At 50.4% G+C, this 16,753-nt stretch overlaps 1 protein-coding gene across 6 annotated transcripts in view; it reads left to right on the top strand.

The window, feature by feature from the left end:
* Positions 1-15,975, top strand: part of SEPT11 (septin 11) — a 45,865-nt gene extending 29,890 nt beyond the window's left edge. For 4 of the 6 annotated variants that reach the window (XM_027698513.1, XM_027698508.1, XM_027698510.1 and 1 more), the window contains exons 6-11: positions 919-1,015; positions 1,938-2,106; positions 5,377-5,509; positions 5,950-6,137; positions 14,818-14,946; positions 15,078-15,975. In XM_027698513.1, the coding sequence (XP_027554314.1) occupies positions 919-1,015; positions 1,938-2,106; positions 5,377-5,509; positions 5,950-6,137; positions 14,818-14,946; positions 15,078-15,153 (792 nt within the window). In that variant the 3' untranslated portion in view covers positions 15,154-15,975. Of the gene's footprint in view, positions 1-918; positions 1,016-1,937; positions 2,107-5,376; positions 5,510-5,949; positions 6,138-9,044; positions 12,673-13,025; positions 14,797-14,817; positions 14,947-15,077 lie in introns of those variants that run through there. The other 2 variants (XM_027698512.1, XM_027698511.1) reach the window with 2 other exon arrangements.
* The last annotated feature ends 778 nt before the right edge of the window (positions 15,976-16,753 follow it).

Genomic DNA, 16,753 nt, shown 5'->3' with positions numbered 1-16,753 from the left:
AACTGCTTGTAGATGAGCAATTATCCCATCCAGCTGGGTATTAGACCTTCTCCAAAGGTGCCTGTTGCCTGTCTTCCCTGTGTGTGTTGTGTTCTGAGCAGGGAGAAGCTGGCACAGAGAAGGGACATGGCTCTACCAGGGTACACTGTGTGCAGTGTTTTGCTTTCCTCTGGTGCAGCCTGGCTGTTGGGAAACTCCTTTGCCAGTTAATCCCATCTCCTCTGCCCTGACATCTTCCCCACCCACCCAGCCTGTGACCACGGCTTGGCCGACACAGCTCCCAGAGCTTGTGCCCAGCCCTGTTGGATGCTGTTAAGGCAGGGAGAGCTCCATGGGGCTGGGCTGGCCAGCTCCCTGCTGGCAGCAGCCACATTTCTGGGAGTAGGTCCCAGATTGTCGCCACCACACCCATGGGGAGACTGGGACGGAGCAGAGCTCCATGACTCAGATGTGTCAGCCCAGGGCTGGGTTGACTCTGCTCTTCCCCTTGCTCACAGTTTTGCCCTTTTTAAGAGGAAGCATTAGCAGTTCTTTGTAGCAGCAGAACCCCCCTAAAATTTTCCTCAGGAGAATGTACTTTCTTTTTTTTGTTGTTTCATAGTTCTGTCTCCTCAGTGTTCAAATTCACTTCCAGTTTGTGAGACTTGTTCTGGGCTTAAGATAGTCATGCTCTGTAATTATATGGAAAATATGTATGTCTCTTTTATTCTTAGGCCATCAGAATTTTGGGCTTTAAGTCTGATCAGGTTTCTCATCCAGATTGTCCTGTTGCTCTCCCTAAAACAACAGATGAATTGCAAAGGCGTTGAAGCAACTTAAATCCAGCAGAGCTGCCACAGTAAACAGCTTTCTTGAGAAACAATCCCTGGCAAGGCAGCAAAGGAAACCCCCAACCTCATTGTCCCTTTCCTTTCATAGGTCCACCTTCCTTTTGCTGTTGTTGGCAGCACCGAAGAAGTGAAGATTGGCAACAAGATGGCAAAAGCCAGGCAGTACCCCTGGGGTGTCGTGCAGGGTATGTTACCAAAGGCACAGAAAAGGCCTTGTCATCCTGTCCCATTCCGATCAAAGGCACACTGATCTCTGGATGGTCCTTGTCAAAACTTGGCTTGAGAAAGCACAGCCCAGATCTGGACATGGAGCCAAAAGCTCTTTCCTGCAGGAGAGCAGAGTTTGGCCAGGGCACTGTTTGCAACCCAGGCTGTACTGAAGCTGCCAAAGATATAGGGCTGATCCTCACTTCCCAACCAGCACTGAGAAGTACAGGATTGAGATGGTGACAGTCTGCTTGTGGCTTCAGCTGTATATCCCATTGGATAATGGCCCAGGGAGCTGCAGGGGAACATTCACAGGGCAATTCTGCAATACTCTCCAAATTCTCAATGGTACAAGCTGGCCCTGAAGCAGCTTCAGACTTACTGTCTTCAGCTGTATACACCAGAGGATAGTACTGGGAAAAACAGTTAGGAAAGAAGTTGATATGTTTGGGAAGTCTTGGACTCAACACATCCTGCTGGGTTCTTGCTGTTCCCAGGAAACTGGGACCTGGATGGTTTAAGAGGTTTAGTTTAGGCATTGCCTGCTCGGTCCCCTGTGAGTGCTAGGATTTAGATTGGGTCTGAGTGGGAAGTGAAATCCTCTGTGCAAGTGGATCATCACCTTGCTGGTGCAAAAATGCACGGAGGGGTGGGAGCTCTGTGACAGATGGGCAGCAGGGAGATTTTTCAAATCCAGGGGAAGGCCTCGAACTCATGCCTGTGTTGGCGTGGGGTAGTTTCACCCCCGGGCCATCGAGACATTTTGGTTCAGGCTGACCTGGAGTTCTGCTTGAGTGCCTGGAGAACTCAGGGCTTGCCGAACTGGGGCCCAGATCCAGGGAAAGGGGGGACCCACCCCCTGAGTGTAACATCTCTGTGGATGCTCTGTTGTCTTCGCAGTTGAAAATGAAAATCACTGTGACTTTGTGAAGCTGCGGGAGATGCTGATCCGAGTGAACATGGAGGACCTGAGAGAGCAGACGCACACCCGGCACTACGAGCTGTACCGGCGCTGCAAGCTGGAGGAGATGGGATTCAAGGACACGGATCCGGACAGCAAGCCTTTCAGGTAGGGCCCTGTACGACACTGCTGTGCTTTGCAGCCACCTGCTGTGCTGCAGCTCAGGGCTGGGCACTTCCTGGGCAGGGAAAGGGCAGCCGTGTCAGGGAAAACGCGGGAGGGTGACTCGTGCGTTGAGGTGTAGCGGCTCACCGGAGGGGAGATCCTGGGATCAGCGCTCTCTGACCCTCCGACAGCTTTTCACAGCTGCACCAAGGTGAGCTGTGAAGAGGGAGCCATGGTCTCATGCTTGAGGTTTGGCTGGTTACTACACACATAGTTTATTCTGTCAGACAGCTTTGTTGGTCTGAAGCCCAAGTCATCAGCCAGGGACAACAGCTGTGTGGGAATTCGGGAGGGAGTGTTTGTTTTCTCCTCTCGTTTCCTGTTTCCCATTCCTCCCCAACTTTTCCCCAATAATTGCACCCTCTGCCTTAGCAGCATCCCACGCTCCTCTCTGCCCCAGTCAGAATTCAAGTGCATCAGTGGGGGGTTTTACCCCCATAACACCCGTGAGTGTCAGGGATTGGCGCTGGTTTGGGGTTTTATTTGACAGGCTGAGTTGATGCAGCTGCATTTCTTCTGCAGCACAGACACTCTGCTGGAATCAGTCAAGCCCAGTTCTGTTACTAAGCCCAAGTGTGAAGCTTTATTGGATTTCCTTTCTGGAGAGCAAGGGCTTAAGATGGGCTCAACCCTTCCTTTTGAGGAATCTGAGGAATTTCCATTGCTTCCTGTACACGAGGCCTCTCTTTGACCAAGCTATAAGTAGAAAGGAAATGAAAATGTACAGAATTTCTCCATCTGGTACGTGCTAGTTCAGAGCAGTTCCCTCTGGGTGCCTTTTCCCTCCAATAAACAAACAAACCCCATGATCCCAAGCTGTTTGGCCAAGGCTGATGTATATCTGATATGAGGAAGATGTTCTCTCTGAGCTCAGGGATCAAAAGGATGCCTTTCCCTGCACTGGGGCCCGGGGAGCCACAGGGGCTGCTGCTCCTTGGCCAGCTTGCATCAGCCAGGGGCAGGGAGCCTTTGGAAAATCTCAGGGGCAGCAGGGCAGAAGAGCCCAGCAAACCATTGGTGCTGTATAGGCGCTTGTGTGAGGTGTGAAAAAGGGGGATTGGTGATGGCTGAGACCCCCACCTTGCTGGCAGAACCCCCCCTGCTTGGCCCAGCTGCGGGAGGTGAGGAGGGAGCAGCACCAGGATCCCCACAGGCATCTGCTCCATGAAATGGGGTCCTCTGCACAGAGACCCTTCTGCTGTGGGCTGGTTTCTCTGCTGCTCTGGTTAACCTTTTCAAAACACATCTCTTTTCAAGGAATATTATTTGCCAGGGCATCCCTCTGTGTGTGGGGGCGTGTTGGGGAATCGAGTTACTCTTGTAATCTGGGCTCATATGTTTGTGTACTTAAAAAGCTAATTCCCTTGTCATCTTTTGTCTGTGAGAAGCTGCAGGGATCCCAGTTGGTTTGGACTGTTATTCCTTGGGGCTGTAATTGTTTTTTTCACATGCAGCCTGGGAGTTGCCAGGCCAGTTTCTCTGAGAACTTGGCTCCTCTGAACTCGGAGTCACTGCAGCAGAGAATGAAGCTTTGAACCTGGGACAATTTAACAGGAAGCCCCTGCACCCCTGGCTCCTGGCAGCCTTTTCCTGCTTGTCCATCACCCAGCATTGTACTTTTGGGAATGAGCTTTGCAAGGGATGTTTGCAATACAGGATGGGATGAACAGCGTGCAGAGCTTTCTGGTTTGGTCTGTAAGGCTCTGCTGCTCCCTAGTACAGCGTGTCACTAATTGCAGATTCAGTTTGTGCTCACTGAGCAGCAGAGGCTCACCTGCCCTCTGGGTTTTCCTAGGCTCTAGCCAGATCCTTCAGAAGGGCTTAGGAATTTGTGTCCACAATCAGAGTATTAAATCCAAGACTGAATTTTAGGGAGGTTTTGATTCAAATCTCCAGATCTCCTTCTGCTATGAGAGATCTGGTTCTGGATTTAGTGAAGAACCAAAGATGGCTCTTGCCCTGCCCTCCCATGAAAGGATTTTTGTCATTTTTAGAGTCAGTATTTTTGCTTCCATGTGTGGGAAGCTGCTGTGGTCGTCTGGAATGGTGTGATTCCTCCAGGGCGGCCAGTGCTCTGCCAGAAGAGCTCTGGGCATCCTGTCTGGAGAGTATTTTAGGAGGCAACTGAAGTGCCTGTCAATTAGCAGAATTAAACGCTTGGGGTAATCTGTCAAGTTCTGTTCCCTAGTTCAATATCCAACCCCCCCCCAAACAAAATCAAGCAACAAAAAGCCACCAAAAAACCCAACACTGCCAGGAAAGACAAAAGCTTGACTTTATTGGAATTAGGATGTTCCCCTGGCCCAGTGGTTCCCTGGGCACATGGATACAGTGTGTCTGTGTGTTATCAGTGGAGTTTTCATTTAAAAAATGCATTTTCAGAAAAGCCTCTTGGGGGAAATAGTTATCATTCCCACACTATCATTACTGCTGGGCTGTCCAAATCCATTTAAGGAATAAAATAAAGAGGAATTTGGCATCCGGAGTTCCTGACAGGCTCTGAAAATCTCAGAGGTGCATGGACAGCATATTTTATGTCCCAAATCTGTGCTGCCTATCTCAGTGCTGGGGAAATACAGGAACACCAAGGAGTAGAGGGGGGATTAAGGAAGGAGGGAACCCAGTTATGTGGTTATTTGGAGGAGGAGGCTGATGCTTGTTCAGAAAGGCCAAAGGAGAAAGAGGGGTCTCCCGAGGTGGCTTTATATGATCAAGCCCCTGATCCGAATCCATTAGCAGTGAGTAGTGAAAATGAGTTTTGCTGTGTGTCAGCGTCGAGCTTAAAGAAGTACACGAAGCCAGATTTCACACTGTGCCTGCTCCACAAATCCTGCACTTGGAATGACGAGACTCAGCACAAACAGTGGGAGAAGGGAGAGGGTGTGACTCAGGCGGATCACAAGCCCTGTGGGCATCGGGGGTTGGTATAGGCGCTTACATAGTGGCTGCTTGGCTGGACAGTCATCGTGCCTGCTCAGTGATGTGCAGGATCCTGGTCAGGGAGCTCGGCGGTTCCTTTTCCATTTGTCTCCCACTGCTGCCATCTAGCGAGCTGGGGCGGGGTTTGGTGGAGGGGATCGTGCCTCTGTGGTACTCGGGGACCTCTGATGATATTTTGTGACGAGACAACCCAAGTGTAAGGTCACCAAAGGCTGGGAGCTCGTGGCTGTGCGTGAAGCACGGCTCTGACGGGGTTCTGTGTGTTTTCAACAGTCTCCAAGAGACTTATGAAGCAAAGAGGAATGAATTCCTGGGCGAACTCCAGAAGAAGGAGGATGAAATGAGGCAGATGTTTGTCATGCGAGTGAAGGAGAAGGAAGCAGAGCTGAAGGAAGCGGAGAAAGATGTGAGTCTGTTGTAACTCGGGGGACTCTGTGAGGGTTTAGGCTGGGGCTTTTCCAGAATGTGTCCTGCTAGGGGAGGGAGCTGCTCCTCGTGCCTCACAGAGGAGCGTGTGGTACAGAGAAAAGTATGGCCCTCAATGGCTGTTTTCTTGCTTGGCACAAGCATGATGGAGTCCAGTTGGTATAAAGCAGTGGGGGATGGAACGTGGGGGTTTGGAAGTGTCCAGAGACCTGTTTTGTACCTACAGCAACAGAAATTTCCACCCTTTGTGTGTGCAAGTGTGTGTTGACTGCAGGACAAGTCAGGCAGGGACAGGCCAGTGACTGACTGTTAATGCAGGGAGGCTCAGTGCCAGCAGGAACACTGCAGGCATCCTTAGCAGGAATGGGGGTGGAACGTGCCTCTCTTCCTGTCCGGTTCTCATTGTCTCTGTCCCGGCAGCTTCATGAAAAGTTTGACCATCTAAAGAGGACTCACCAAGAAGAGAAGAAGAAAGTGGAAGACAAAAAGAAGGAACTCGAGGAAGAGCTGAACAACTTCCAGAAGAAGAAGGCGGCAGCTCAGCTGTTACAGTCACAGGCTCAGCAGGCAGGTTCTCAACAAACCAAGAAAGACAAGGACAAGAAAAAGTAAGCGGATGTCACCCACATCCTTTGTAGGGTTTGTTACAGTTTTGGGAGGTTGTTTTTTTTCTTCTTGCTGCATGTCTGTATTTGCTTTTTCCCATCACCAGACTGGAAACAGGGCTTTTGTCAGCCTGATCAAATAAAATATTTTTTTCTAAAGGGTGGGCCGGGGACATGATCTTAATTTTTCTCTAGAAGAGTACCTTCAAATTTTAAGTTGAAGTCTGACTGGTGTGGGAGAGCAGTCGGATGGTGGAGGTTTGACTTGTGATCTGTCCAGCATCTTCTGGAACAGCTGTGAGATGTTCTGGACTCAGATTTATCTGCCTGAGCCAAAATTATTAAGGGAGTCACTACCTGTCCTTTCTTTCACCGGTGGTCTCCAGTTCCCATTCCTTAAGGTTGTAGTTGTAAGTAGAAGTAGCTTAGAAACCAAAACCACCATGTTGTTTTTACATGGGAAATGCTAGTGCCAAAAGTGATTACTTGGAAGCTTGCTTTAAAGACAAGAAGCTTTGGTTTTTTTTAAAAAAAAAAACCAAACTACTATGGTACCGTAATTGCAGTTAAATGGCATTTGTGGTTGTACGGAGTTGACATAATAAGCTAAGAAACCCTTACCTTTTAGAAAGATCATGTTTTTTACTATTTTATATCCATATCCTAGGAGTGTAACCCCATACCCTCTGTTGGCTTTGCCCATTCCTAGTGAAAGGGTGCTCATGCAAGTCCTTCCTGGGCCATCTGTGCTAACGGTGCTAGTTGGTACCTGCCCTTGGGAAAGCTGTCGAGGGGGGGGTGCAGCAAATCTCCCTGGAAAACACTTGGTTAACCCACACACAAAAATGACAGTTCTACACTGCTTTTACTGGCCGAGAGAGCAGGGGGGGTGTTCCTTCCAATTAACGCTGGAAGAACCAAATGCCAGTGGGGATGTGGCACAGACACCTGTGTCTGCCTCGCTGAGCTGGGAGCTGTGAAGCCTGGTGTGAGCTGTGTGAGAGGGCGAGCCCAGGAGGGGCACTCGCACTGCAGCTGGACTGGTGTGTTTGTACAGCTTGGCACTTCACCCTCGCTGCATGTCCCCTGTCCCTGCTGCTGGGTCGGTGCCCAGCGGTTGTTGCTTCTGCCCCGGGGAAGGTGGGGAGGGCCTGGGGCCGGTTCCTCAGCTGAGGTCAATTGATGTAGCTCCTATGGAGCCCTGCTGCTCGATGCTGGCTGAGAACCTGGCCCTGGGCACCCGCTGGAATACGAGGAGTGCTGTGTGCTGCATGCTCTGCTTGGCTAGGAATCCTCACGGACCCGTGGGGTCCAGGCATGGTGAAACACCCTCCTGCAGCCGTGGCTGTAAGCAGGATAGGCTGAAAACCCTGTCTTCTCTCACCTGAGAATTCAGACATGGTGATGTATTTTCTAGAAAGAATAGAAAGTTTTGAAGGCCCTCTTTCTTATCTCTTTACAGAGTTGGTAGCTTAATGTTTTTAAGACCTCTGCAGTCAGATTTTTCATCTTAGATCGGAGACCAGTGCAGTGCAGAACGGTCTGGGGAGTTCTGTCTCTCTGTGTAGCTACTCTTTGCTCCTGGGAGGTTGGCTGGCACGTGCACAGTGACATGGGTGAGACAGGGATGTTTCCAGCGACTGTGACCAACACAGGTTCTGCTTTGCTGATGCATTCACAGACACCCCGCCCTGAGGAACATCCCCGTGTTTTAGTGTGTCCTTTGTGCTCCACACCAGGTGCTGTACCTGCTGCCGTTGTCCTTTAGTGTCGCAGTTACTAACGGAGGCTTTCAAGGGAAGTGCTGATGCTTCTGCCCTGTAGCACACCTTGGGTTTCCAAAGGCTTTGAGTTTCTCCTTGCACTCTGATGAGCAGCTGCAGTTTGTGTGGTTAAAGGCTTCCATCCTCTCTCTCTCTGCTGACATGGCCTGTGGTGCTTCTTGTGCAGTTGCCAGAGGAATTCCTTGCCATGCCTGACGCTTGCAGCCTCCCCAGAAAGTAAATCACGGGAATGCTTTTTTTCCTCAAGGTGGGATCAGATTTCTCCAACTTGGAGAACAGAGACTTTCCACTGTGCTGTACATGCCGGAGGGAAGGCTCAGGGTGAAATCTGCTGCTGGTGGCCTGACTTCCTGAGGGAGAGCTTGGCCTTCCTGATTTCCAGACAATTCCTCCAGAAGTTTCCTAGCTTGTACTCATTTTTAATCTAGAATTGTTGGGGCCCTGGCCTGATGGCAGCAGTGTGCTGTGCTGGGGACAGCACATCTGCATACCCCAGACACTGCAGGGGTGACTGGAGAGGTGTACTTGAGTGATCACCTGGACGTGGGGCTGAGCATACTCACCGAGCCCCTGCTGTAATTTTGGGATGGGGCTGTGCTTCAAACCTGTACAGCCTGGAGGCAGTTCCTGGCAATAGCCCAAATCAGAGCAGCCAACAGCCTTCTGGTGCTTGCCTGCTGTTTGGGAGATGGCCACATGCCTCAGCATGTACCGCTGTGTTACTGCTCACCCTCAGCCCCCAGGAGCTGGGACCATCTGTTTGGGGGCTGTTTCAGTTTATTTCAACCTATTTCTGTAAACCAAATGTAAGACCTGGTTTGTTTTTTTTTCAAGTTCCTTTCTATGTAAGCTTTCAGTCCACCATGGCTGCTCTGGCCCAGCTTACATGGTTGGTTGGTCGGTAGTTCTGCCCCTTGGTTTTTCTTTCTACGTTTGCTTGTCATAGGCTGGAGTAGAGCCTGGCCTTGAGGTTGAATTCCTTTGTAATTCCATAATCCGTGTGCATGCCCACCCACCGGAGCAAGTTGCTGGTGTCGGCTCTCCTGGCTTTCTTTTATTTTTTTTTTTCATTTTGAGTTCAATTAGTGCTAACTTTTTTGTTTTTTGTTCTTTTTTTAACTTGCAGTGCAAGCTTCACATAAAGCCTGTCGAGCCAAGGATGTTCCTGCATTCACCTGCTTTTGCAGTAATGTGTCTCTGCCATCTGTTTTCTTTTTCTTTTTTGGTTTTCTTTTTTCATTTTTTAACATGAATAACTCATCTAATAACATAGGGGGAACAAGAAGGAAGAGGGATGGGTACAGGACTGTATGCAACTGGAAGTTCAGGGGCGGGTGGAGGGACAAGGTAACGATACCGTGTGTTTTTGTCACCAAAACCATCAGCTGTAAATCAGTTTTGGCCCCCAGTTTAACCAAGAGTCAGGGCTGGGTGTCAGCAGCTCGGGTGAGCAGCGTTGACCTGCTCAGGTGTCCTCAGTGCTGCAGTAACCTGTGCTGAGGGAGCCCCTGGACTGGCAGAAACCAGCCCCAGGGAATCGCTGCTGTAGGAATGTCACAACCAGCCCATGGCAGTGGCTAAACCTGGAGTTTAGCCTGGCCCATATTCCTGGAGTAGCTGATGTGTTCCAGCAGTAGCTGCTGGGGAGAGGGAGGGGGGTGTGTGTAGATAACCCAGTGTAACTGACCCTGCATGCCATGACATTTGCATGATAATGTGTTTTAGTTGCTGTTTTTGTTGTCTGACCTGACTGTGGCTCGGGTTTGTTTGTTGTCCTGTGCTGGCCTGTTTTTCACAGCCACCCTTCCAGTTCAGCCCAGCAGCTGAGGGTGCCCGGGGGCAGGAGCATTCCCAGCACTGCTGTCCCTGCAGTACTTGCTCGAAACCTTTGGAACCTCCCTTAAAATCCTACCTGGTTTCCAACGGGTTAGCAGCCCTTGTGGAACCAAATGCTTGGGCAGGGGGGACATAGAGCCTTCAACATCCTCTTAGAGCCTCCAGGAGCGTTCCTGCACACAGTTAAATACAGACTTGCAGTGGGATCCACAATTCCAGGTCAAGGGAGAGAAGGTACCCGGACACACTCTGTGCTCCCCACCAGCCCTCCTGCACCAGGGGCAGTGTTCCGTTCAGGTGTCCCTTGAACGTGCCAGGGACATGTAGGATAAGCCAGGCCTTGCTCTGGACAGGGTGGAAGGGGATCTGTTTAATGTGTATTTTCTATGCCATTGCTTTTGGACAGAGTCTTTCCCTTCCTTCCCCAGAAGTGGCGAGCCAGGCTTATCCAATGACCCCTGGGTTCCTTTCTCTCCTGCTGATGCACAGCCAGCACTTGCTCTGCTCCTGGCTGGGGAGTCTCCTTTCCTTTCTTTAAAGCACTCCTACACATAACTCCTCCCACCTGAGTCTCACACACTGCAGCTCTTTGCTTGTTTCTGGATGGAATTTCTCCAGGGGAAAAAAAAGGGTAGAATTATCTCTTTTTTTATTACTTCTTCCTCAGGTGTTGCTGTTGAGAAGTGTGCTGGGGGGGGTTAGCTTATGGGTTGTCTTGCTTTTAACCCTGGCTGCTTAAACATGGCTTTGGGAAGAGGATATCTAAATGCCATGTCTTGGACAGAAAAGAAAAGTGGATAAGTAAGCTGGAAATAAAATGGTTGACTCTTTTATCCTTTTCTTTTTTTTTCTTTTTCTTTTTTTTTTTTTTTTTACCTCCTGCTCTTGCCAGCAATGCACTTTTTGCCATGTTAAATAGGTTTGCTGCAGGGTTGTTTGGAAAAATGAAATTCTGGTCCTTGTGGCTTTTGGCAAACCCAGCTTTCAAATCTTAAGTTATGAAGGAAGAAGCTTGGGTTGTTTGCATGAGTTTTTTACAGTCCAATCACATGCCCATCACCGAGTGCTCGTGGCAATATGCTTCACTTCAGCTGTCTCTGTGCATGTCCTCTTTTTAATTACCAGTGTTTTGTGCCAAGTTGCAAACTTAATTTTAACATTTATTTGTACTGCTTCATTTAACAGCCCTTCAAGGGATGTTTAGCAGGGGAAATCAGCTGAGTTGAGCTTTTGCTTTTTGACAGAAAGCAGTGGCCAAGTGCATTAATGACTTTTTGGTTGAGTTTCTTTCTCCAGCAAAAAGCAAGCTGTGTTGGAGAAACTGGGAATAAACCACAAGCTTGCAGATGTCCAAGGTATTGTTTTGTTTTTTACCACAGGAGATGATAATGACTTCTTTTTTTCACCTTAAACCCCTGGGCCATGTTTAGCTTGTCACTGCTGCACTTCTTGCTTTTCTTTCTAATGCCTTTTTTCACAGTAGCCCCTGGTGTGCATGGAGTGAGTGATACACTCAGGGCTGGCTGGATGTGCTTTCACCTTTGCATGTAAGTACAGCAGCAAGAGACTCACCTTCCTGCCTCGCTCCTGACAGGAAACCAGTCGTGCTTTTCTGGGAGATTAAGTCCACTTCCTTACAAGTGGCATGGCTAAAACCCCCTAAAACTGTCTGCAGGCTGCTTGTGCTGAGCTGTTGTAGAAAAGCTGTAGGGAGCACAACATCCAGCTCCTGTTGGATGCCTAGAGCTGCCTAGATCCCTGGGCAGCTTCCCTGCATGCCAGAAGCTGGACACATGGTTGGGCAAAGCCTTGCTTGGGAGGCCCTGCCACATGGAACATGATTAGACAGCCATGATAAGGAGCTGATGATGCTGTGTGCTCCTGACTGCGTTTCAAACCTCAGTCTCCTGTAAAGGATCAGGAAAGCGCACTGAAACTTGCATTTTCTGGGATGGTGGTGTTCCCAGGGCATGAAACAAACCCCTGGGATGGAAAAACACAGTCAGGTTGCTGAGAGGGGCTGTGACTGCTCTGTACAGGTTGGGCACCCGTGGGTCTGGCAGGCAGACGAAAAGGAGGAGGCAGATGAGGATTTGCTCCCCCAGAACCATCCGGGGCTTGCACAGTTCCTTTCTGGGAGGGCAGTTAAGTGGGAAGGATCCCTTTGAGCTCGTGGTCATTAAATGCATTGTCTTGCATCTCCTGTGGCACGGGGTCTCTGGGAGCAGGGAAAGTAGTGCCTGGCACCCACCCTGGGCTCCTTGTCACAGCCAGCCTGAAATCCCACCAGGAGATCGGTGTCTCTCTGGACACGTGTCTGTGTTTACCACGAGCGGTGTTTCCCCAGGCAGCTCTTGTTCTGCTTCTCCTAAACCGTCCAAGTGTGGATGGAAGTGTCTTTTTGTGTGTGATCATGTCAGATCTGTCCATTTGGCTCCAGTTCCCTTTGCCCTTCGGAGGTGTTGGAAGAGGGGGGGTGTGTTCCTTCTCCGAGGGCCCAGGTTGCATTTGCGGTGTGTGATATCCAGCAAGGAGCTGTACAAATATGAAGGGGTTTTTTTAATTCACGGAAAATAAAGCTGTGAACAGCGGTAGAAATCTTGTATTTGTATACATTTTTAATATCCTGATTGCCTTAAACCATAGATGTAGGACTTTATTACCTTGCTATTGGAAAATAACCCGTGTTTGTAACTAAATAATTGTGTAACCGACATACAGTGTTAATGCAAGTGATATGTATGCATCTGTTAGATATTGTCACTTTATTTGATGTGAAAGTATTTCAGTTTTGGAATTACAGATGGAATAATAACCTTAGAGCATAAGCTCAAGTTATTTCTTGTATGTGCTTCAGGTTACAGATCCAAATAGTGCCAACACTTGAAGTGGGGAGAGGAAATATATTTTTACCCAAAGCTTTGGTCTTTGCGTGGCCTTTGTGACATTTGCTGTGTAACAGTGTGACTGGAGGGTTACCTGTCACCCTCTGCCTTCCCAGCAGATCGTTCTGTGCCTTTGAGGTGCCTCTGTGGGCTCGTGCTGGTGTTTGTCAGTCCCTTCCTGTGGTGTTGTGTGGGTGTTCCCGGTGTCCTGGGGAGCTCGGGCATCCCCAATGGAGTTGGTGTGTGTGGCACCTCCCCAGCGCACTCCCTCCTTCATGACTTACTTTAAAATGTTGTTCCTCCTTTATCCCCCCCCTCTCTCACCCCTTCATTTCAATTCTGAACCTCTGTTTCTTCTCTCTTCTGTTTTTTCTCTTTTTCTGTAGCTTCTTCTTTATGTAACCGTCACCTTGCCAAAGCCCCCACACCCCCTCTCCCGGTGGGCTGTCGGGCACTGGAAGAGCCTGCGGCTACGGGCAGCCCTGCCAGGAGAAGAGCCATCTCATTCCTCCATCTCGTCCGCCCTCCTCTCCTTCCCTCTTGTTCCCTCCCGTGCGCTGTGCTGTGTGTCTGTGCGGGATCTGTCGCTCCCGGCGCGGCTCCGACAGCGTCCAGGCTTCCCGGGCTGCCAGAGGTAACGGCCGGAATGGCCCACGTTGCACTGGGTTAGTTGGATTTCTTTCCTCCCTCCCTGTTTTCTCACCTTTTGCCATAATATGCACACGTTGCTGATGACAAATAGCGACAGACTGGGGGTGAGTGTGCGTAGCTGGAGGGTTTCATTTCTGCCTCAAGTCTGGCTGCTTTGGATACCACAGCTTCATGCCAGGGCCATCCTGTGCTCCTCTGACACGGCTGGAAATGGGTCTGTAGACCCGGGAATGTTCTCTGTATGTCACTGTGTGAAGTGGGGCTGGTGGATGCTGTGCCCTGTGGTGCTGATGGAGCCTGTTCTGGACAGCCAAGGCCTTATTTTCTGGCTGATGTAGCAAAGTAGGATTTTCTTGTACAGCCGAACTGCACTGACTTGTACTTAGATTGAGGGCTTCGCTTTGTTTTCATGAAGCCTGGTTAGCAATTATTTTTTTAGCAGTCTTGAGTGTGGGCAAGTTGTTCAACTTTGTACCTTGTTTATTTGAAATTGAATTCAGTCAAAAAGCTTGAGAAGTGCCAAAGGGTTGGTTGAAGGTAAAAACAAAGCCTGTAAGTGTGGTGTGTAGTGATCTCCAGCTGGTTTGGCACAGAGGGAAGGAGGCAGCCTGAGCTTCTTGGGATGTTTTTTCCTGTGGAGTGATGCACTTTTATTTTTAACCGAATACTAGTGACTGACTCTTTGCATCTGTGAACCTTAATCAAGGAATTCCCCTCCTTTAACCGGGAAATGGTCTAGGTTTGGCTTCTCCCCTGTGTGATGTGCAGGCTGCTGGGAGGCTCTGCTGAAATCTGCTGGGGGTTTTTTTTCAGAAGCACAATATTTTGTAGCACTTTCCAGTGACAAGGGTCGGCTCCCTCCAGCCGGGTGGAAGGAAAACTGCTCATCCTGGAAATCTTTGTAACCAGCCCAGTGACTTTATAGATACAGTCAGAAAGGTTGTGAAGTGTTTGGCCTTTTGCGTGTGCTGTGCTGATTTGCCTGGTGTGTAACTGGCCCTGCTGACCACTGCTCAGAGCGCAGGGCTATCAGTATTTGCACAAACGTGGCTTGGGACAGCATTTGCATTAGTACCAAACCAGAGCCTGCAGAGGTCTCAGGTGGTACCTGCTCTCCCACCACCAGTGCTTCCCTCGAGATGGCCGGATCTAGGAAGCTGTGCAATTCTCCAACTGTTATGTTTCTCTCATTCCTTGGACTTTTTTGTTATATTTAAAAACTGTAGGATGGTTTTATGTGGGAGTAGGAGTCTGCAAGTTGCTCTCCAGACCATGGTTTCTGGGGCATTTCTTCTGCCCCTGGGAGGTGCTGGGCTGGACTGGGGGAGGTGGTGGTTCGTCCCCTGCAGGGGCTCAGCTCTGGGTGACCCACCTGTAGTGCTGCTGTGGCAAGAAGGTCAGAAGAGGGGTAAAACCCTTTTTTCCCCAGTGGCTTCTAAACTCCATATGGGAATTTTTTTAAAGCTTAATCTAAAGAGAAGCACAAACCAAATACCAACACTTACACAGACTGCCTTTATTTTGCAGCTCTATAAGAGTTTTGCTGTGCTGGTGCCTTGAGTCCTGCTTGCAGCTCTGGACTTCGTGTCTCCAGAAGGACATAGTGGAGTTAGAGAAGGGCACTAATGGTAAATGGGATGGAGCAGCAGCTGCCAGGTGAGAAGGCTCAGTTTGGCCAGGGAAAGGCAGAGGTGAGGGAGGATCAGCCCTGCTGTGAGCAGGAGGTGGCAGCACATGTCCTCTAGAGGTCCCTTGCAGCCCAGATTTATTTGTGACTCTTGTTGCAGAGCTTTTCAAGTTATGATGGCGCTGGGTGCCAACCTGCTAAGTCAGCAAATCGTCACAACTAGACCAGAGGAGTAACTTTTAAGGAGCAGGTACTAAACTTGTGGGATTTGTTGCCTCAGGTTGTTGAGGCAGATGATGTCAGCAGAAGGTTTTGGGGTTGATTGGTGGGGTGTTTTTTTTTAAAGGTGAACTCAGGGAGAAGAGATCCATAGGGAAAACAAGGTGAAACATCTGACAGCCGTAATCCAGTGGTGGTGGGTACTGGGGCAGAGGGAAGGGAGCAGAAGGCCCTGCCGGTGTCACAGTGAGACTGAGCTGTGAGGGTGGTGGAGGCTTCCCCACACCCTGGGGCTGGGGAGGGGATGGCAACGTGCCCTTGGGCTGCTGCCTCCGTGGCTGCGGCTGTTGGGGAAGAGGTGCCAGTGTGGGGAGAGGGTGGCAACGTGAAACCTGTTGAGGACAGCTCAGAGAGGTTATTTGTCACCAGGTGTCCCCAGCAGAGCTGGGAAAGCCACTTCTTCCATTGGAGGGAGTGGGTGTCTGAGTTAAAAATCATGCTTTGGGCTTAACTCTTTCGTGTGGCTGCTGGATGGGATCTGTGCTCTCACATCCTCAGAGCAAATCCTCAGGGGACTGAGGGAAGCTGGGGTGCTGCAGGGGAGGGTTTATGGCTGAAGGCATTGGAAAGGAGCAGCAGTGCTCTGCTGGGATGTCCCTGCCGTGCCCTGGGGAGCTCCCTGGGCTTGGGGACTGAGCAGTAACGTGCTGGGGTTTGTGAATGCAGTGGTGTTATCCCAGCGCTCATGAGGGAGAGAGGGCAGCAGGGAGCTGAGCCTGCAACTGGGAATTGGTTTCCTCTCCAGCCAACCATTCACCTGTCCTGTGTGCTGGGCTGGGCCCTGCTGGAGCAGGCAGACCCTGGGCAGGTCCGTGGTGGGGAGCACTGGGATGCTGTGAAGCTTGTGGGAAGGTCGCAGGAACATGAGGAGACAAGGGCACATCAGGGAAGGTTTTCCTGTGGGAAACGGGGAGCCCTGGCAGCACTCCAGGCCAGCCCTGTGTTCCGACAGCGAGAGCTGCGTACAAGCCAGCTACTGAAGGTGATGGGGGGGCAGCTTGGAGGAGACGTTGTCTGGGGGTTTTTTGGGGAGGAAATGTGGGAAGTGGGAAACGGCTTTTGTCTCTGGCCATGTGAGTTGTTTCCAAATCAGCTGGACCTGCTACATGGGGGAGCTGGTCTTGCTGGGATGACTCATTTTCCAAGGTAAGGCTGTGTCTGAAGGTCACCTCGTTTGCCATGGAGCACTGTAAACGTGTATACCAGTGCAGGCAGCACAGCCAGGGAGCTGCCCATAGGTGTCCAGGGCCTGTGCCAGGACAGCAGGACACTGCAGAGGTGGGTCACACAGACCAGGGACAGGGTTTGTGGCTGAGCCTTTTTTCTTTGAGTTGTCTGGTACAAGATCATTGGTGTGGGCTTGTGCATAGTGCCAGCAAAATAAAGTGTCTGTCTGTCTCTGCAACTCACTGGGGCTGGGGGGTGCTTGTGTTTGGGGCTGGGAGCAGGAAAGCACTCACTTGGCAGTGAGGGAGACCGAGTCCTGCCTCTGCAGGGTTTTGCCTCCCAGGAGCTTGCCGAGTCAGTGCTGTGGCTTGTGCGGCTCCGGGCAGCACA

The sequence above is a fragment of the Neopelma chrysocephalum genome, unplaced genomic scaffold (assembly GCF_003984885.1).
Source record: "Neopelma chrysocephalum unplaced genomic scaffold, ASM398488v2 Primary Assembly neopelma1_128, whole genome shotgun sequence".
In the NCBI taxonomy this organism is placed as follows: Eukaryota; Metazoa; Chordata; class Aves; order Passeriformes; family Pipridae; genus Neopelma; species Neopelma chrysocephalum.
This window is presented reverse-complemented; position numbering and strand designations above follow the sequence as displayed.